This window comes from Mustela erminea, chromosome 1, assembly GCF_009829155.1.
Source record: "Mustela erminea isolate mMusErm1 chromosome 1, mMusErm1.Pri, whole genome shotgun sequence".
Classification (NCBI taxonomy): domain Eukaryota; kingdom Metazoa; phylum Chordata; class Mammalia; order Carnivora; family Mustelidae; genus Mustela; species Mustela erminea.
The window spans coordinates 18,485,859-18,505,448 of record NC_045614.1 but is presented as its reverse complement, the minus strand read 5'-3'; the positions used below and the strand labels follow the sequence as shown (position 1 = coordinate 18,505,448).

At 56.1% G+C, this 19,590-nt stretch overlaps 2 protein-coding genes across 4 annotated transcripts in view; both read left to right on the top strand.

Annotated features, from left to right (window-relative positions):
- Window positions 1-462: 462 nt before the first annotated feature.
- Window positions 463-792, top strand: UCN2 (urocortin 2). The gene has a single exon (XM_032361067.1). It carries the CDS (start codon window positions 463-465, stop codon window positions 790-792), a length of 330 nt encoding a protein of 109 aa, XP_032216958.1.
- A 1,501-nt stretch (window positions 793-2,293) lies between these two features.
- Window positions 2,294-19,590, top strand: part of PFKFB4 (6-phosphofructo-2-kinase/fructose-2,6-biphosphatase 4) — a 35,081-nt gene continuing 17,784 nt past the window's right edge. Inside the window, exons 1-6 of one of the 3 annotated variants that reach the window (XM_032318863.1) lie at window positions 2,294-2,417; window positions 11,013-11,129; window positions 11,274-11,370; window positions 15,445-15,511; window positions 18,379-18,453; window positions 18,812-18,868. In XM_032318863.1, coding sequence (XP_032174754.1) covers window positions 2,354-2,417; window positions 11,013-11,129; window positions 11,274-11,370; window positions 15,445-15,511; window positions 18,379-18,453; window positions 18,812-18,868 — 477 coding nt within the window. In that variant the 5' untranslated portion in view covers window positions 2,294-2,353. Of the gene's footprint in view, window positions 2,418-5,932; window positions 6,132-11,012; window positions 11,130-11,273; window positions 11,371-11,415; window positions 11,481-15,444; window positions 15,512-18,378; window positions 18,454-18,811; window positions 18,869-19,590 lie in introns of those variants that run through there. The other 2 variants (XM_032318854.1, XM_032318868.1) reach the window with 2 other exon arrangements.

Genomic DNA, 19,590 nt, shown 5'->3' with positions numbered 1-19,590 from the left:
GGAGCTCAACGAGGGACTCGATCCCAGGACTCCTGGATCATGACCTGAGCCGAAGGTCGAACTGACTGAGCCACCCAGGTGCCCCCGCATCCCTATTTGTATCATGTTTTTCTTCCAGTCTCCCTCTATTCTGGTTTGTCTCCTCCCTCTCCTTTCTCCCTTTTCCTGTTCCCCTCCCCAAGAGTATCTCTATCTCTACATCTAGATCTAGCTGTGCTCTCTTTATCTCCGTGGCCCCTGCTCTGCCTAGCTCTGTCTTGATTTCCTCAGTCTCACTCTGGCTGTCTAGTCCTTTCATCTCTGTCTCTTCTATCTCTCTCCCTTCCTTGCCCGGCCTCTCTAATCTCTGTCTCTTTCCCTGGGTCTTCCTGTCTGTCTGCTTTCCCCATCTGTCTTCATCCATGTGCCATGGCTGCCCAGAGCCCCTGCCCTGAGCCTCTTTTTTCCTCGCAGCCTGACCACATGATGACCAGGTGGACTCTGCTGGTGCTGATGGTCCTGACGTGGGGCAGGGCCCTGCTTGTCCCTGCGACCCCTCTCCCAGCCTTCCAGAACACTTCCCAGGCCACTCCCCACCTCGTGACCTCGGAGAGCACCTCAGCCAGCACCGCAGGCCCCTCCAGTGCTTGGGGCTACCCCAGCCCCGGCCCCCGCCCGGGTCCCCGCATCACCCTCTCACTGGATGTCCCCATTGGCCTCCTGCAGATCTTACTGGAGCAGGCTCGGGCCAGAGCTTTGAGGGAGCGGGCTGCCACCAATGCTCGCATCCTGGCCCAGGTTGGCCGCCGCTGAGCTGGAGAGTGGGGGTCGCAATGATGGGGCCACCCTGGATCAGGAGACCTGGAAGGTGGCGGCAGAGCAGGACGGCACTACATTGGGGCATGGGGCACCCGGCCACCGCCCTGTGGGGTCACTGCCAGGTGGTGTCATATCACAGCCTAGTGCCTCTCAGAGCCATGGTGTATCTGGACAGCCCTGAAGGTTGCCAGATTAGGGGGCGGCCAAATGGAGTCTTGCCACACCTGGAGCCCCGCAGACTTCCAATATGTCTGGACAGCTTGGACACTACAGCGGAATGTCAGTGCTGGGAGGAGTCTCGCCACATCTGGGTGCCCCACGGTCAAAGAGCATCCGGACAGTCAGTGTGCTTACTCTTGTGCCACTTTTAGGAACCTCAACACAGCGGCCCGACGTGTTATCTGAGACCTATCTCAGTCTGCCTGAGACCAGACCTACAGGTCTGCCCCACCCCCCAGAGGTCACCACACAGGGAGGTGCCTGTGGAGGGTCACACACATGTCTTGTGCTCCCGGAGGCAGCACCCATCTCAGATGAAGGGGCCGCCAGGGGCATCTCCAGGCACAGGTGGCAGAACTCGGGAAGTCTGTGGCGGGGGCAGCCTTGCCCTGTGGCAGGCGTGTGCGTGCATGGATGACTGCTTCTCTGTGGCTCTGACAACTGTGACTGTGTGTGGGCAAGGTGAGGGCATGGGAGGGGGCGGGGAGGAACAGGGGCTTGTCCCCCAAACCAGCATGAAGCGCACTCAACGCACAGCCAGGCACTGTCCCACCCACACGCCTGCACACCCAGCCGTGGCCCTTGGACACATGTGGCTCAGGCTGCTGGGACTCCAGCCTGCACTGGGACAGCCAGCTCTGCACCTCCCTCATCCAACTGTCCGGAGCAAAGGTGCTCGTCTTTCCAAGCCTCAGCTTCCTCCTCTGGAGAGCACAGTGATGCCAGCGGGCTTCTCGTGAGCACGTGGTGACGGTATACGTGAAGGTTCTGGCATGCAGGAAAGAGCTCAATAAACGTCATGCCTGGAGAATGGGATGAACGAGGATCACAGTCGTGTGCGCCCAGGCAGGGACAGTCAAGGGCTGAGTCACCGCTGGCTACCCTGCTGCTCTGCCCACTCTCCCCACCCCCGCCCCACTTCACCAACCTGGTCCCCTAGGTGTGGAAGGACTAGGTTTTCTCTAATCTCACGCCACCAGCTCCATTGTGGGGCTGGAGATGGGACAAACCTTCTGAACGGTGTGAACAGGCTTGCCTGCAGATGGGGCAGAAACTGTAGGTAGTGTGGACAGCTCTGGCTGGAGACAAGGGCAGACCCTGGGCAGTAAGGACTGCTCCGGCTGTAGAGGGAGGCCACACAGGGCGGGAGCACGGCTGCCTGGGCTGGGGGCACTGTTGATCTCTCAAGTTGTGAGGCCCTGGGGGGCGGGCCGGGGGCGGGGCTGGGAAGGCGGGGCCACACGGGGCACACCGCAGCTCCCTCCGCTCCCGGAGGGCGGGGCTGCCCGGCTCCAGGCTGCAGGGGGCGGCGGCCCAGGGCCAGTTCGCTTGCAGGATGGACAGAGGCGAGGAGGGAGGCAGCGCCCTGACGGACCCCGGGTCAGGGAGCAGCAGGCGGGGTAGGCATGGGCGGCGGGGAGCGGGTGGAGGGGATTGGGGGAAAGACCAGGGCGCAGTGGGGGTGGTGCTGGAAGAGGTGCGAGGGTGTTGGGGGGGTCTCTCTAGGTGTAGGGGTGCTTTGAGGGGGCATCAGCCTGTCAGTGGCAAGGAGGAGCGGGGAACACCGTCGCCTTGCAGGGGAGTGGGGGGAGCTGGGTCAAGGGGGAACTATAAATATCTTCTCCCTCCAGCCCAGAGAGAGGGACAGCCAGCTGGAGCTGCCTGCGGCCCTCCTGCTCTGCCCTTTGCTGGCCTCCAAGGGGTCATGTTTGTCCAGGTCCCCCCTGAGGGGTCACACATCATCTTGGGGAGGCCCAGAGGCTCATTTGGGAAATTTTTCATATGAAGTGGCTTTAGCCCTTGAACCAGAATTTCTAGGGCACCTACTGTGTGCCTTGTGTGGATCCTGACTGCTCTAAGCACCCACTCTGTGCTCTGCCCTGGTCATGAACGTCTCTGAGCCCTTACTGTGTGCCTCGGCTGGCCCTGAGTCACTCTGAGCACCTACTGTGTGCTCTGTGCCAGCTGGAATCAGCAAGTCAGACCAAGCGGGCCACGGTTCACAGGCTGTTCAGTCGCATGGCTCCATACCGCCAAATTGGAACCTCATCCCCAACCCCCATGAGCTCTGGGCCCAGGGAGATACCGGGGATGATCCTTGGCTTGAAGTGTCCAGAGGAAGCTGGAGCTCCTGGGAATTCCCTGAACCTCCCAGTGGCAGCAGAGGGGAGAGGAGGAGGGAAATCAAAGGGAAGGGAGGCAGTAGAGAGCAGCCGGCCCCTGCAGCCTGCCTGTCTCTGTGCAGGCCTGGGTTGTCAGTGCACGGGTTGTTAGTGTGCGTGCACGTTGGGCTCTGTGTGCATGCTTCCATGCATCGGCATGTGGGTCTGTGTGGCATTCACTGAGGTCCCTGGGCCTTTATGCTGCAAAGTCTGGCCAGAACTGACCAGCAGATACAGGGATGAGGAAGAGTTTGAGCAGTGAGAACTGAGGATCTAGGACTTCAGCCACCCTAGAGCTTGTAGCCAGGGACACTGGAGAGAGGTCCAGAGGTCACTGCAGAGGGCACCACTGGAGCTAACAACGGGCAGGCCAGACAGCTTCATGGAGGAACAGGGAGGCTGAGCCCATAGTCACACACCAGTGCCTGCTGACGCCCCAGTACACTTTCCACCACATCACTTTGGGATGCCGAAGGTGGGAAAAGCCATAAAGGTTGGCTGTTCTATTGGGCATCTACTGATGCTGGGGAAGCAGAAAGCCAAGAGAGCCCTGGAGGGAATAAACCAGAGCCCAGGCGTAGGGGTGGGAAATGTGGTGACATGGAAGATATGGGAGGTGAGGTTTTGAAGGGCTAGGAGTTCATCTGAGTCCATCCTGCACTGTGGGCTGGCTCTGTGACCCTGGGTCCTTCTCCCCTCCCTCAGTTTCCTACTTGAGAAATGGGCAGGGAGATGAAGAATATTCTTAGAGCAGAGGTAGACTCTGGCCTTGGGGAGGAGCCCCATGCTTCTCTTGCTGGTAACCTGTGGCCTTCCACTGGATATGGGGACTTGGGAAGGTGTGTTTGGGTCAGCCCAGGGTCAGACTGTTTAGGGAAGAGTGGGAGGTACAGAGCTGCCCTCTTCCTGGGAGGCTCAGGTCAGACTGGGTGTGGGTGTGGGGACAGTTTCCTTGAAATGACCCTGGCATCCTGCCCTGCTCTGGCTACCCCCTATCCCCAGCCTTTGACTAACATCCCAGGAGGGCTGAGGAGGAGAATGGGCGGGCCGGAGGAAGTGCTGGGTGTCTGTGGATGGTAGAGCGCGTAGCTTTTGCAATAAGTTCCCGTGGTTGGACAGGGCGTGGGTGGGTGGCGACAAGGTCTCTGAGGTCAAGGTGGCCCCAAGATGGCCTTGGCAATGGCTAGGAGACAGACAGCAAGACTGCCTGTGTCAGGGACAGAATGAGTGGCTTTGGAGAAGTAGGAAAGTGGGCGGGTTGTCTCAAGTCCTGCTCATCAGGACCTGCCCACGGGTGTGCTCGGAGCTGTCTTTTCGTGGGTGGTGGGGGTGGCGGCGTTGAACACGGCAGAGAAGGATGAAGGAGGAAGAGCTCAGCTCTGGCTGGAGCAGGGCATTCCTCCCCGGGGTAGGGGGCTAGAGCTGGTTTCAGGGTGGGTCTAGGTGGGCTTCTGCCTCCCGAAACTTCATCTCCTGTGAAGGGGGCAAGACATCTGTATCAGAATTATCTGAAGGGTCCTTGCCAGGCTCTGAAGTGCAGGGTAGAGACAAGTGTGTGGCAGGGAGGTCAGAAGGAGGGGGTGCCACACCTGGGGTGCGCTGGGTGGAGCCTTCTTCTCCGTGCCCCTAGCCCTGGCTCCTGGCTGGCCCACTTTGGGCAGAGGGAACCTGAGGGTGCCATGATCCTGTCTGGGGCTTTGGTGGAGGACATCGCTAGAGGGCAGGTTTGAGCAGGGTCAGTGGGGCCCCAGGAAAGAAAGTGTACAGAACTTGGGAGAAGCTGGGCTGAGGAGACAAAGAAGACCCAGGGTTCCTGAACTTCTGGATTTCTCCCCTGCCCTTTGCTTCCACTGCATTCTTAGAGACAGGAGAGAGATAAGTAATACAAATGGTATTGCTTATGTGCTTCAGAATGGATTTCTCAGACACTGACACATTTTAATCTATACCAGAATCCTGTCAGGTCAATGATGTCCACATTCTATTTTCCTAATTTTAAAATATGCAAATCTACAATTTACAATTTAATTGGTAAAAGTGAAATCCTGTAAGAGGTAAGATAGTGCCAGAGTTCAGGGAGTCCCCAAGAAGCTTGGTTAAAAGGTCCTGCTCATGTGCTCCAGGTGGGCTGGAGTTTAGCCTGAGTTCCCCAGCGGCCAAGGTAAAGAGAGGAAACAATTTTGAGATGTCCCTGTCCATGAGGTAAAAGATTTTCTGGCGTGGTTGGGCCGGTCACTCCAGTGGACGAGGAAGAGTCCTGGGTCGGGACGCCCGGCTCAGGGGCGGCTCAGTGGTGCGTCGGTTGAAACTGACATAACGCAGGGGCCACCAGACTGGTCCTGACTGAGACCTGCGGGTCAAGCAGGCGCAGCTCCTTGGCATGCAGATCCTCCCTCCTGGCCGCCCCCACCCACGCCCGCCCAGATCAGTGGTAGCAGTGAGCAGAACCAGGGTGCCTGGGGGCAAGGCTGTGCAGGGCAAGGCGGTGGATGAGGCCGATGCAAGTCTGCGCGGTCCGGCCGGGCGTGCTGGGCTTCTGCATCCCGGGCAGGTTCGGCACCATCCTGGCCTTGAACCTGTGGGGAGCTGGGCATGCGCGTCCTCGATCCCCGAGAGAAGGGCGGGCCTGCCGGGTACAAAACCGGCTGGTAGGCGACTGGGCATGCGTAGTCGGAGGCCGGGCCCTCTTCTGTTGGGGTAGGGCCTACTCGTTCTGGGGCGGGGCCTGCCGGGAGTTGGAGCGGCGTCTCCGCCGCTCGAGGAGGGGCGGGGCCGAGGGGCGGGGCCTCGAGTGGCCCGAGGTGGCCCGGCTGCTGGGTCGGAAACCGCGCAGTCCGACTCATCAAGTCCAGGGTATGGCGTCCCCACGGGAATTGACCCAGAACCCCTTGAAGAAGATCTGGATGCCGTACAGCAATGGGCGGCCCGCTCTGCACGCCTGCCAGCGCCGTGGTGAGGCGGGCTCCGTGGAGAAGGGCAGGGTGGTGCCCGGGGATGGGTGGATCAGGCGGCCTGGGCCAGGAACAGGTGGGGAACCGGGAACAGGTGAAGCAGCCGTGGCTGATGGTAGGGGAGCAGGAACTGGTCGAGAGCCGGGCACAGGTGTGGCAGAGCAGGGGGCGGAGGCAGATATGTGGCCATGTCTCCCCTCGCTAAGGACTAGGTCTGGCTACCATCACCTCCAGGAGGCGCCGGCCCGCTCTCATCCGAGTCTCTAACCACCAAGTCAGGCCTGGGGAGGATTCGGAGCCTCCCCCTACCATTCACTTCAGGCCAGAGAGCGTGGACCGTGTCTGAGCTATGTTGGCCTTATGGAAATCGCTTGACCTCTCTGAGCCCAGAACTTTCAGAGGCCCAAAGGTGCGCCAGTCCTCCAGTGAGAGGAAGGTGGCCCCTTGGCCTTAACTACCCACCTCTGGGGCTGAACCAAGCTTTGGGAAGAAGTTCAGGGAAGTGCAGTTGTGTTGAGGATGAAGAAGGTGGGAACACTGTCTCATATAAACCTGTCTCTGTGTCCATGGGGTACGTGCACCCCGCAGGGTTGTGGGGGAATGGTAACGTTAGAGGGGGAAACGTCCAGGAGACATGCTGACATTCGTGGGATTGTTAAGGGGCTCACCTTTCCTGGGATCCCGATGTTTAATCCACTTTACTTGACTTGCTGCTTGTCCTTAAGTGAGTCTGCAACCTCCTATTGCCAAGAAAAACAAAGGGGTTTTTTGTTTGTTTTTTTAGGAGTAGCAAACATTATTATGAATTTACAAGTTGGCAAGGACCTCAGAGAACATCTCGTCCAACTTGGGTAACAGATACAGAAATGGAGATCAGGAGATTGTGCGATGTGCTAAGGTCTCTCTGTACTCCTTGACCTCTGCTTGGGCATGATAAGGGAGGAGAGAGTGTTCTGTTCTTGTTTGGCTTTGAGGCCAGCCTGGAGGCCTTGGCTTTGACCAAGATGTAAGTCCTATGGGTGGGCTGTGTGTGTCTCTTACTACACTAGGTCCTGTTAGGGGGTGGCCATGGTTTTGACCAGGCATTCTGGTGGGTCATGGCTCTGACCATGATCTAGGTCTTGGAAGGATTCTTAGGTGATGATCAGGCTCTTTGGCCTGGGGCCATGGCTTTCCAGTCAATACTTGGTCCTGAGAGGCAATGGTGACTGCCTAGCCAGCCCTCCTTCCAGACTTTTCTGTGGAGGGGCCAAGGCCAAGGCCCCTTGCCCTTGTGCTTCTAGCCAGTCTGTGTTGTCCTAATGAGGGGGTGGCCACTGTTATTACATAAAGGGCAAGAAGTCAGAACCTGGGCTTTGAAGAGCCACATTGTTGCTCAGCTCTGTGACCTTGGGCAAGGAGCTGATACTCCTTGCTAGGCCACGGGTTCCTCATCTGTGGGATGGAGACAGTCATCGTCCCTGCTCCCAGGAGCTGCTGTGAGCCTCTTCAAGGGGAGATGCTTGATAAGTGGTGGCAGGTGGTGCTGTCATTTCGTCACCATCCTTCTTTGCTTCTCAGTACCTCAGAGTCAGGAACTGAAGCATCAGCTGAGCCAACCCCCATTCCAGATGGCAAAGATGCTGAGGCTCAGTGGGGAGGGGCCTGTGTTTCTCCAAGCTCCAAGGATGTGGTGAAAATACGGCTCTGGCCTGAGCACAGGGGCTTGTGTATGGCCCTGTCTCAGGCTGTTACAGTAGGTGAGATTCTGGACTGGCCCAGCACAGGAGGGCTTCCTGGAGGAGGAGGCACCTAAGAAACCAAAGATGAGACCTGCAGATTATATGGGGATTTGGGCCCCGGGTGAAGGTCCCTGAGTTCACAGCGGAGAGTAAGCCATGAGTGAACATGGAACCTGTCTGGGCAGCACCCACAGTCCCCAGAGCCTGTGCATGTAGCCATGTAGCATTTTACCCCCTGCGTAGTAATTTATAACTTGGTGGAAGACCCCAAGGACGGGTGGGGGATGGGTGGAAGTTGACCTGATCAGAGGCTGTATAGAGAAGAGGCTGTAGAGGCCCATGGCTGGTCTGTGCTGTGCAGTCAGTTATCTTTGGGTGCCTAGTCCCTGGCCTCTGAGGGCACCAGAGGCTGCTTGGCTGTGCCTCTTCTACCCCTACTCTCCGTTAGCAATTCTTTTTCCTTTGGGGAAATTCAGGCTACACATGAGGGCGTGGAACCTGTTACCTTTCTTCATCACTGACCCCTCACCTCAGCCCTGGAGGAGCACTGGGGACAGGTGGGGCAGGGGCTGAAGAAAGGACTCAGAGCATGCCAGAAAGAATGGCACTTGAGATAGCTTTTTTGGCAATAAGGTAGCAAGAACTTCTTGGCTAAGGACATGACTGGAATCGGCACAGGACAACAGGGGAGATGACTTTCTGTCCCCTCTGAACAAGACAGTTGTGCCAGATTGCTTTCTTTTAAAGAGTTCTTCCTTCCCCAGCTTGGCCCAAGGAGACATGCTCAGGAGCAGGTGCAGTTTTGGAACCTTCTTTAGGGCTTGCAGTGGCCCCTGAGGTGGTCTACCAGAAAGTCATCACAGGATAGCACCAGCCTTGTCTCGGGCCCCTTGATTCCTAGGGCTCTTGCGGCCCTAAGCAAATTTATAGGAAAAGGAACCAGTGAAGTACATTGATTGGACATGTCTGCAAATCTCCTTGGGCACATAAGCCTCATGTTCTGCTGCCTAATTGCCCAGTGCTGAGGCTCTCGAGGGGCCCAGAACCCCAGCTTCCCTGGTGCTTATGCTCTCTGTTCAGGCCTGGTAGTGTGTTCCCTCTTGTGGGCCTCAGTTAGTAATTCCTCTTCTGCTAGCTTGCTTATGTTTTGCTGTTGTAAGCAGAGCTATTGCAAATACACGTGTACTTTGAGCTTTCTTTGGGTCATTTCCTTGGGAGCTTATCTTGAGGAATGGTGTTGTTAGGTAATTTATTGCTTTTGCTCCCAGCCCTCGTGGACCGCCCTACCCGCCTTCTGCAGTTGGCCGTGCATGGGGCCAGGGAGGGGATCCTGTCACCACACACTGGGGGAGGAGGCCAGGGCTGTCTCTGGGAAGATAGGAGATGTGAAGAGGGGGTGTAGAACCCCACTCCTGAAGGCCTGGGAGAGCCCTTCAGGAAACAGTGGGAAGGAGGGAAGCAGTCTGGGTGTGCAGGCTCCCCTACCACCCTGTGCTTAGCGGCCGACTCACTGCACTTTGCTTGCTTGCGAGCCCTGGCCAGCTGTTGTGCAAACAGCACAGGCCCCAGTGTCACTGGCCCTCAGGACACAGGGCCTTGCTTAACTTGCTTTTCTCTCACCTTAGCCAATGCTGAGGTTTTTCTGCAAGTTCCTGCTTGCTCACTGTCAGCCTGTATTCTGTGGGATCCTGTCCTTCCCACGCCCGAGGCTTAAGGTTTGGGTCACATCTGTCCAAAGGTCATGTCCAGTCCAGGAGCGCTGCAGCCCCTACTGGCAAGCAGGGCCCTTTGGTTCTCTGTGGGACCTGCCTGGAGACGGACAGATGCCTCTGCGCCCTAGGTCCCAAGGGCAGTGGATGCCGAGGTGCCCCTGCATCTCAGGGTGGGGCAGGTGGCTCTGGCTTCCCAGATACACTCTGGCTTTTACCTGGAGATAGTGCGGGGCCTCACTGAGCGATTCTCATCCCATTTGACAGGTGAGGTCACCAAAGCTCAGAATTGCCAGTCATTGTCAGAGTCCAGATGGGAACCCAGACCTGACTCCTGAGCCCCAAACGGGGCTGCCCCTGGGGCCTCTGTGCTCCAACTCCAGTGAGGGGTAGGGCCCAGCAAGCTGTCCAAGAAGGGCTGCCAGGAGACGGCATTTGCAGAGCCCCGGGGGCAAAAGAGGGACAGTGACAGGTCCCCACATGGGCCACCTGTCTGTCTGCTGTGGTTTCACATGGCCTATGTGCTGGGGACAGTGAAAGGGAAGCTTTCTAAGGTTTCTGTGGTGAGGCCACACTGAAAGCTGAGCTGGATCACGTGAGGCTGGTAGTTCTGCTGTCCTGGTGTCTGTCCCAGTGGGCCAGGGTTTGGGGATGCTGTGTCCAGACCCGTCCCCACTTCTGGCCTCGGCAACTTCTGGGGGGGGGGGTGCTGACCAGCCGGCATGTGGGATGGTGGCAGGTGGGCTGTGCGAGGGACAGTCCTCGTGGACATTGTTCTGGGTCTCTGGTCTTAGCCCCGTGGTACTCACCCTGGGGAATTTTGAGATGCTGCTCCCCCCTCTTCACCCCACAGTTTTTGAGCAGCAACTCTGTGCCAGATTGCGTGATCCTGAACGGCTCTGGCGCTGCAGGGCTGCTCTCTCTCCAAGTGGTCAGGTGCAGGGGGCAGACCCATGGGTGCGGTGACCAGGATTGAGGAGTGTGCCAGGGTACTATGGAGGTGGCTAGGAGGCAGGGCTCCCTGAAGAAGCAGCTTTTGAGCCGGGCTTTGTACCAGATGAGGCAAAATTCCCAGCGGGGAGGATAAGCAGTGGAACTGTGCTGGCAGGAATGCTGAAAAGGTTAAGTGCGGCCGGGTGTGGATTCCCGGATGACAGGTGGGCGTTGACTGTCTCCCGGGCTTTGTCTTTGTCTGCCTGTTCATTCAGGGGCAGGGCAGGTCCAGCTTTATATCCGCAGTACCCATCAGGATAAGGGGCTGAGGAGATTCTGCTGCAGCTTCTGGAGCCCAGACAGGCCTGGGCAGCAGGGTTATGCCAGTGGTGGCTGACACCAGTGTCTTAAGGCCAGGAGGACTGGCGGGCCCATCTGATGTCTTGTGGCAGGAGCAGAGGTAGGGGCCTACTGGGAGGTGTCCCAGCCCTTATCTGACGCCGCCTCCTTGCCTTTCAGTTTGCATGACCAACTGCCCAACGCTCATTGTCATGGTCGGCCTGCCCGCCCGGGGCAAGACCTACATCTCTAAGAAGCTGACTCGCTACCTGAACTGGATTGGTGTGCCCACCCGAGGTGAGACTTGGCCTGGGATTCCAAGGGGGCCTGGGGGCTTTGTGGGGGAGGGGAGGGGAAGAGAGAAGGCTGGCCTGGGGTGGGTCAAGGTCAAAACTGGGGAGGGCTGCTGCTGTGTGAAAGCTGAGCCTTTCTTTCCCCCAGAATTCAACGTTGGCCAGTATCGCCGGGATATGGTCAAGACGTACAAGTCTTTTGAGTTTTTCCTTCCAGACAATGAAGAGGGCCTGAAGATCAGGAAGTGAGTGTGTACGTGTGTAATTATGTGTGTATACATAGAAGACCTTGGAGCCCAGATGCCCAGCTGCTCCTGAGCCCTGGCCTTGCTCTGCCCCACTGGGCTATGACAGGGTTGGTCTTCTGATCTCTCAGGGTGTGGTGGGGTTGGGGATATGGGGACAATAGGCAAGGGTATAGGGCCTCTTTTTCTTAAGATTTTATTTCTTTTTTAGACAGAGAGAAAGAGAGAGAGCATGGACAGTGGGGAGGGGCAGAGGGAGAAGGAGCAGCAGACTCCCTGCTGAGCAAGGAGCGGGAGGTGGGGCTCGATCCCAGGACTCTAAGATCAGGACCTAAGCCGAAGGCCGACCCTTAACCTACTAAGCCACCCAGGTGCCCCAGGGTGGCACCTTGGCGGCTGGCCCTCCCTGGGATTTATGAAACCTTAGTAAGGACATCCTATGGGAGGGGAAGACGGGGCTTCAGAGAGATTGAGGAGACCTAGGACAGGTCATGGGCAGGCTGCAGAGACCTCTCACTTGCTTACCCCAAGCCCTGGGCATGGCCTCTGATAAGGATGGGAGCCTGAGTGGGTGCGGGGACACAGGCCTCCGCGATGGGGCAGAGTGGGAGAGGGACCACCTTCTGGCACAGAGTGGGAAGGATTGGGCCCAGAACCGCACCCTTCCTACCCTTTCCCTGATAAACTGTATATTTGGAGGATGTTTGACACTTGCTTAGCATGTTCTTGGCATGTGTAGGACAGGCCTCGGCTTTGCTTTCAAGTGGCTCAGACTTCACCCTCCTGTTCTCATTCATGAGATGGGAATTTGCAGACCTCCTCCCTTCCCCGCCCCATTCACACTCGAACCAAGAACACCAACTGGTGGTCTGGGGATCTGTGCTCTTCTTGGCAGGTGTCAGCTGAGGGATCAAGAAGTCTCCTTACCCTTGCTTGGGGTTTGGCCATTGTGCTAGTGCATTTAGCAGAGGCTGGCCCAGCTCTAGTGACCTCCCCAAATCAAGCAGAGCACCAGGCCAGAAGCTCTGTGTTTGTGGCCTAGGCCTGGATACTAGGCTGCCTGCTCGGGCTCTGGCCACCAGGGGGCAAGAGCTCCCCACTGTGGGGTGTGGCCCCGGTGCAGCAGCACCAGGGAAGGGGAAGGGGAGTCTGTTGTTCAGGCCTGTGGCCCAATTGTGGGTGAAACTGGGGGCAGACTCTCTGTGACCCAGACAAAAGGGAGGGGACTGGTATTTGCACTCCCGCTTGTGTGTTGGGCGCATGCTGCCCATTGTCACTCCTCCTGCCCATTTTACAGGTGAGGAAACTGAGGCTCAGGAGTCTCACACGAGATAACACGTTTCTGCCCAGAGCCCAGACTTGAATCTAAGCCCACACCACTGAAGACTTCCGTGTCCATCTTTCTAGTGTTACCCAGTTAGTAGGTCAGAGGTTGTATTCAGTGCCAGTTCTGCAACAACTTCAAGCTGTGGGCACCCACTAGCTGGTTTGTCCTCTCCTGCGTGGGGGCCGGTGGTGTCACCTCACTCCCCCAGATGGGGAGGCATGGTCTGAAAGTGATGGTGTTGCTTGGGATCACGCAGGGTTTGAATCTGAAGCCAGGCCTGTCTAAATCCAGAGTGTCTGTGGGAAGAATAAGGGAGCTGGCCCTGCCAGGGCCCACCAGTAATTCTGCTCAGGCCTCCTGAAGGTAGGAGTATTGGGATTAACTCAGAGGGGGAAACGCTGACTTGGAGAGTTTGGGGAGCTAGGCTAGGGTGGCCCAGAAGGAACAGAGGCCCCAGTGGGAGAAGCTGTGCGGGGGTTCCCTGGTGCCTCCCTGCAGGCAGGCCCTCTGGCTATTCCTGGAAACCCTCTCTCCTGGATCTGAAGGCTAGCTCTGGCCCCTGGGCTTCAGGACCATTTCCCAATAACCAGCCCAAAATGCCCACAGGTAAATGGCAAGAGGGAGAAGGATCAGACTTTTTAAAATGGGAAGCCTGAGAAGGGAAGGCTAGACTGTCCAGAGGCCTGGGTGACCCCAACATGTTGTTGAGGTCCCTGGGGATACACAATGTTGATGTCTGTCCCTGACACCGGGCACCATGGAAGGTCCAGGGAAGGCATAAAAAGTCACATGTGCACATGCAGGTCACGTGAACACACGTGCCATCGGGCACACTTAGTCTCCTACCACACATGAGCTTGCGTGCACATACGCCCGTGGGCACATGCTTGTGCATCTAACAATCCTATTCAGGTCTGTCTTGACACGGTCCACCTGGAGTTAGCATCAGTCTGCACAGGGGAAGGGCTCAGTCCCACAGGACCGTCCCTGCTTTACACCCACACCCCCATACGCTCGGGCTCCCGGGCAGTTGGTCCCATGTCTCCACTGGAGCCCCAAGATCCCCCTCACCGGGTGTTGCCTCAGCCAGAGCAACCCGCCAATCTTAGTCCAGGATCCAGGGTATTCACACAGCTGGCCAGAAATGGCTCCAGCAGTGTGTTGCCCAGACTCTCAGAATTCAGGGTTTTTCTTGGCAGAAGAAAGCTCTTTTGTTTTTTTAAAGATTTTATTTATTTATTTGACAGAGAGAGAGATCACAAGTATGCAGAGAGGCAGGCAGAGGGAGAAGGGGAAGCAGGTTACCCGCTGAGCCGAGAGCTTGATGTGGGGCTCAATCCCAGGACACTGAGACCATGACCTGAGCCAAAAGCAGAGGCTTAACCCACTGAGCCACCCAGGTGCCCCAGAAGAAAGCTCTTTAAAGTTTTAACCAAAAGACTGGCTGGGGTGCAAAAAGGTCACAAAGAGGCATAGGAGCAGAACTGCTTCTGGGGACCTGGACTCAGCTGTGCCACCAAGTTGCCCCTGACCCCAGCGGCCAGCCCCCTGCTCTGCCTGGCCTGTGCCTTCATGCTCAGGCCCTGGGGCCTGGCTGGTGAAAGGCCCCACAGCTCCATCCCTGGATGTGCTGCAGGTTTGTGTACCAAATCCGAAGATCAAACAAATGGAAGAACATCTAACTTTCTAACTTTACTCTTGCATCAAGAAAGTGCAGGTAGGGGTGCCTGCTTGGCTCATATGGTTAAGCATCTGCCTTCGGATCAGGTCATGGTCCCAGGGTCCTGGGATCGAGCCCTGTATCGGGCTCTCTGCTTTAGCGGGGAGCCTGCTTCCCCACCCCCACCCCCAGCTCTCTGCCTGCCTCTCTGCCTACTTGTGATCTCTCTCTGTCAAATAAATAAATAAAATCTTTGGGGGAAAAAAAAGTGCAGGTAATAGATAAAAGGCTTGAGTGATCTGCCTGTCTCCAGACATTAGAGGAGAAAAGGATAGTATGAGGAAGACCTTACGTATGGCAGCCCATTTCGCAGCAATAAACCAAAAGGCTGAGATGTTCTGAAGGCAATATAGTTGATGGTTAGTCATGGGGAAGATTTCGTCTTCCAGAGGGTCCGTGGACATAAGTGCAAGAGGCAGAGACACAGCACCCTCCTCCATAAGAGTTTCACATATTCGCTCTTCCAGGAAAGCAAATGGAATATTAAGTGTAATGTCGCCCTGGGGGCCAGCAACAGTCTTTTCTCTCCCTACCACCAGCCCCCAGCGCTCACACACAAAGAATCATCTGGTTTTAAAAGTGCTTATTTTGGGGGTGCCTGGGTGGCTCAGTCGGTTAAGCATCTGCCTCCAGCTCAGGTCATGATCCCTGAGTCCTGGGATCGAGTCCCACGTTGGGCTGCCTGCTCAGCTGAGAGTCTGCTTTTCCCTCTGCCTCTCGGTTTCCCTCTGCCTGCTGCTCCCCCTGCTTGTGCTTTCTCTCTCTCTCTCTCTCTGTCAAATAAATAAATTCATTAAATCTTAAAATTATATATATATCCCCAATGGCCAGGAACACATAGCCTTCGGGTTATAGGAGCAGAGTTAGCAAAAGTACTGAAAAGGACCTCAAGGAGAAAGAGACCTTGAGAAGGGTAGGGGCCCCAGGGACTGGGCCCCTCCTGGTCAGGGTAGGATGTGTCATGTTCTGTGGCCCTCCTGCCTCCAGGGTCAGGTGCGGGGCTGACCTTGTGTTTTCTCTTCTGAAGGCAGTGTGCACTGGCAGCCCTCCGTGACGTCCGGCGGTTCCTCAGTGAGGAGGGGGGCCATGTGGCGGTGAGTGGGACATCCCAGTGTCTTTTGGGAGTGACATGTGGGAAGCCTGCCTACATCCACCCTTTTGCTTGTCAGGGGCCTGCCAGGGAGGGGAGGGTATATGTGGTTACAGCAGCCCCTGGGTGCCAGGCCCTGAGAGGAAGTCTACAGTCGCCATACAGAAGGAAGCCGCAGGCTGGATGTGTGCTGGGAATTTCCCTCTGGACTTGTGGTTGCATTTGACCTAGTAGGTCTCCCTTCTGGATACTCAAATTGTCGGTCACTACATGTGGTGATCGCGTTACCTAAGTCTTGATCAAGTGTGATTTCTGCTGGGCTGGAGAGAATCCTGCCGCGCATTTAGTGGCTGTTCCTGGAACCTGCTGAATCCTGGGTAATGGAATTCCAACAATGTGCTAGCCCCTCCCGTCAGAGGGATGGGTGGGGCCAGCTTGAGCCTGGGCGTCTATAGGAAAGGCCCCTCTCCTCACCCTATGCAGTAGAACACAGGAACTGCTTTTTCCTTCCTTTTTCCTCTTGGAGGTGTGGTTCCTGCAGCTCTTAATCCCAGCTCTACCTGACTCAGTCCCCTTCTTGGTCTCAGGAGTTCCCACGTCCTGGCTCCCCAGTTGAAGCCCTGCTCTTGGCCCCCGTGTCTTCTTTTTCCTTGACTCACTGACTTGTTTTGTTGGAGCTCATCCTCCAGTAGCTTCCCAAGGAAGGTACTTGGGAATTACCTTGCATGAGATCTTGCTTGTCTGGCAATGGCTTTTCATCCTCCTGTCTGATGGTTGGGTTTAGGTGGGAAGTATTTTTCCTTTAGAATTTCCACAGCATCGCTCTGTTGTAGAGTTGGCTTCTAGAGTAGTGTGGAAAAGCCTCATGGCGTTCTGATTTGCTGATCTTCCCAAAAGTTTCGTCTCTTGGGGCTGGCTGCTCATGTCCTTTTCTCTGGGGAGAACTTGACGGCTTTGTGGTCTCCTCCATTGTGCTGGGTCCCAGGGCCACCCTTTCTAATGTGAAACTCTTTTCTAATAGGTCAGGGAAAATGTCATATTGCTTTAATAAACCACCCCCACCGGTTTCTGACAGTTGATTTTCTGCTCCACTCCCAATTTTCTGAGCTGCTTTTTCGAGAACTCCTGGTGGTTTCATGCTGGACCCGAGCCCCAGTTATCTTTTTTTTCTCTCCCGATTTCCTACCTCTGTCACTTGTGTTCTATTTTCTTAACATTACTGTACAAGTATCCAGTTGAATTTTTTTTTTTTTAAGATTTTATTTATTTATTTGTCAGAGACAGAGGGAGAGAGAGCGAGTGAGCGCAGGCAGACAGAGAGGCAGGCAGAGGCAGAGGGAGAAACAGGCTCCCTGCCGAGCAAGGAGCCCGATGTGGTACTCGATCCCAGGACCCTGGGACCATGACCTGAGCTGAAGGCAGCTGCTTAACCAACTGAGCCACCCAGGCGTCCCTATCCAGTTGAATTTTTAAGGAATTTCTGTGATCATATTTTAATCTCTAAATTCTACATTTCTTATCTTTGAGTGTTCCAGTTTTTTAGAACTCTGTTTCTGTTTCAGGTTCTTACAGTATTTTGTATCTCTCTTTAGATAATAGTTGTAAGGGTTTTTTGTTGTTGTTGTTGTTGTTGTTGTTTTTGTTTGACATTTCTTTCTGTTCCCTGTCCCATCTTCATTTTTTCACAGTTCGTTTTATTCTTTTCTATGTAGTCTCTGTTTTTCACGTTGAGGTTTTGCTGGAGCATCCCATGAGCCCTGGTTGAATGCCCTCTTAAAAAAATGATGCTCAGGGGGCGCCTGGGTGGCTCAGTGGATTAAAGCCTCTGCCTTCGGCTCGGGTCGTGATCCCAGAGTCCTAGGATCGAGCCCCACATCAGGCTCTCTGCTCAGTGGCGAGCCTGCTTCTCCCCTCTCACTCTGCCTGCCTCTCTGCCTACTTGTGATCTCTCTCTGTCAAATAAATAAATAAAATCTTAAAAAAAAAAAAAAATGATGCTCAGGACACCCAGTGGCTCAGTTGGTTGGGTGTGTCTACCTTTGGCTTAGGTCATAATCCCAGGGTCCTGGGATCGAGCCCCATATCAGACTCCTTGCTATGTGGGGAGCCTGATTCTTCCCCTGCCTGACACTCTCCCTGCTTGTGCTCACCTTCTCTCTCTCTCTGACAAATAAATAAGTAAAAAAAAAATTTTTTTAAATGATGCCTTAAAACCTGGTTTTAGACATGCAAGTGAATGGGTCACTCCTGAGGGCACATGGACAGGTCCCAGCGGTTCACAAGGAGGCGCAGGCGGGTCAGCCTGGCTGGACAAGGCAGGGAGAGGGCCTGGGGCTCCACCTGCTCTTAGTTTCACCACCAGGCAGTCCCCCTGTTTCCACTGCACACTTGTCCCTTTTCCCTGAGTCCCTTTCCTGATGCTCCCCGTTCCATACAGGTGGGTGTGCTCTGCTGGCCGAGGGCTTGTGTTTGTTTTTCTCCGTTTCTCTAAGTTAGTCCCTAGAATTCTGCTAACATCTCTCCTGTTCTCTTTCTTTTTCTTTTCCTGTCTTTGCGGAGTCTCAGGGTAGAGTGACGATAAACGGGGATTCCGCACTCCACGTTTAACTGGTTTTACAGGAAGTCCTGTTGGCCAAGCACGGACTGAGTGCCTGCCGGGAGCACAGGCACCCACTCCTTCCAGCTTCCTTGAGGCGTGTTCCTCAAGGAAGGGGAGGTCTGGCCCAGGCCCTGCAGAGACTGGCCAGGCAGGTGGCCTGGGCACCAGCTGGTCCCCGTGAGAAAAATGGTCCCTGTGCAGCTGCCGTTGGCTGGCCTCCCACCTCCCCCGCTCTGGGGCCAGAGTCCGAGTTAACCCTGGTTTGGTCCTAGGTTTTTGATGCAACGAATACCACCCGAGAACGGAGAGCGACCATCTTTAATTTTGGGGAGCAGAATGGCTACAAGGTAAGGCGTCTTTGGTCCACCTCCTCGGTTGGGTTCGGACCCTCCAGGTCCCTGTCACAGCCTCCTGATGTGTGCGGGGGTCAGGCAGGTGGGCTTCTGGGTGGATGTGGGGTATAGGGGTTACTATTTCCTCTCCGCCTGGGCTTTTCTTTCCAGGGAAGTGGGTGTCTTGTGGGAGGGTTCTGGGTAGGGTGGCACCTAGTTTGGTTTGGGGCTTCTCGAGCCTGTCCCCACCCCAGAAGAAGGGCTCTGGGGTCAGCCTGGCCCTCAGGGAGGTGGGAGCTCCGTGGAGCCAGGCCCAGTGCCCTGAATGTGTCTGTGGTTCCTTCCCTCCTGCCCGGCCTCGTCCTTGCTGTAGACCTTTTTTGTGGAGTCCATCTGCGTGGACCCCGAGGTCATAGCTGCTAACATCGTGGTGAGTGGTGTCTCTGACCTTGTGGGGGATCGTAGTGCAGCGGAGGTGGCGTGGGACAGCAAAGTCCATCTGCGGTTTTGGGCCAGTGCCTAGGCCTGCCTGGCTTTGGGCTTCTTGAGCTTTGGGTGTGGCAGGGGAAGGCTGTACAACGCCAGGTCAGGTGATCGGAGACTCTCCCTTGCAGCGGGCCGTGTAGCTGGGGGGCGTGCACTCTTGCTCCCTCCTCTTGCCTTCCCCTCCCTTTCCCCACCATCATTCCCTGGACAGTGGGAGAGGAACTTCAGCCTCTGCAGGTAGGGAGTGGGGGGTAGGAAGCGATGTTTATATTTTGAAAGAGAAAGAGATTTGACTTCTCTCCCCTACACCCTATCTCCTTATCCAAGGAATGAACATCTGGGTTGGGGGAGTTGGTTCAGCTGGGAAGGGGCTTCCAGGCCCTTCGCCCCTGTGGCCTCACCTCCCGCTGTGGCACAAAGATGAGGACTCCCCCCTTCAGCTGCCCTGTAGTAGTCTGCTGGCACTAGTGTGGAAATGAAGACCGGGGGACTGCTGGACTCTTCCTAACGGAAGAGTCTCCTGGCGTCGGCCTCCAGCCTCATGCCCCCATCCTTGTCCTGGCCTCTGGCTCAGCATCCCCTCACCCCCCGCCCAGCATCCTCCTTGGTCTCTGGCCCTGCCTGGCCTCTAGCCCTCATGTGTCCTTGCTCTGTGCCTGGTCCGAC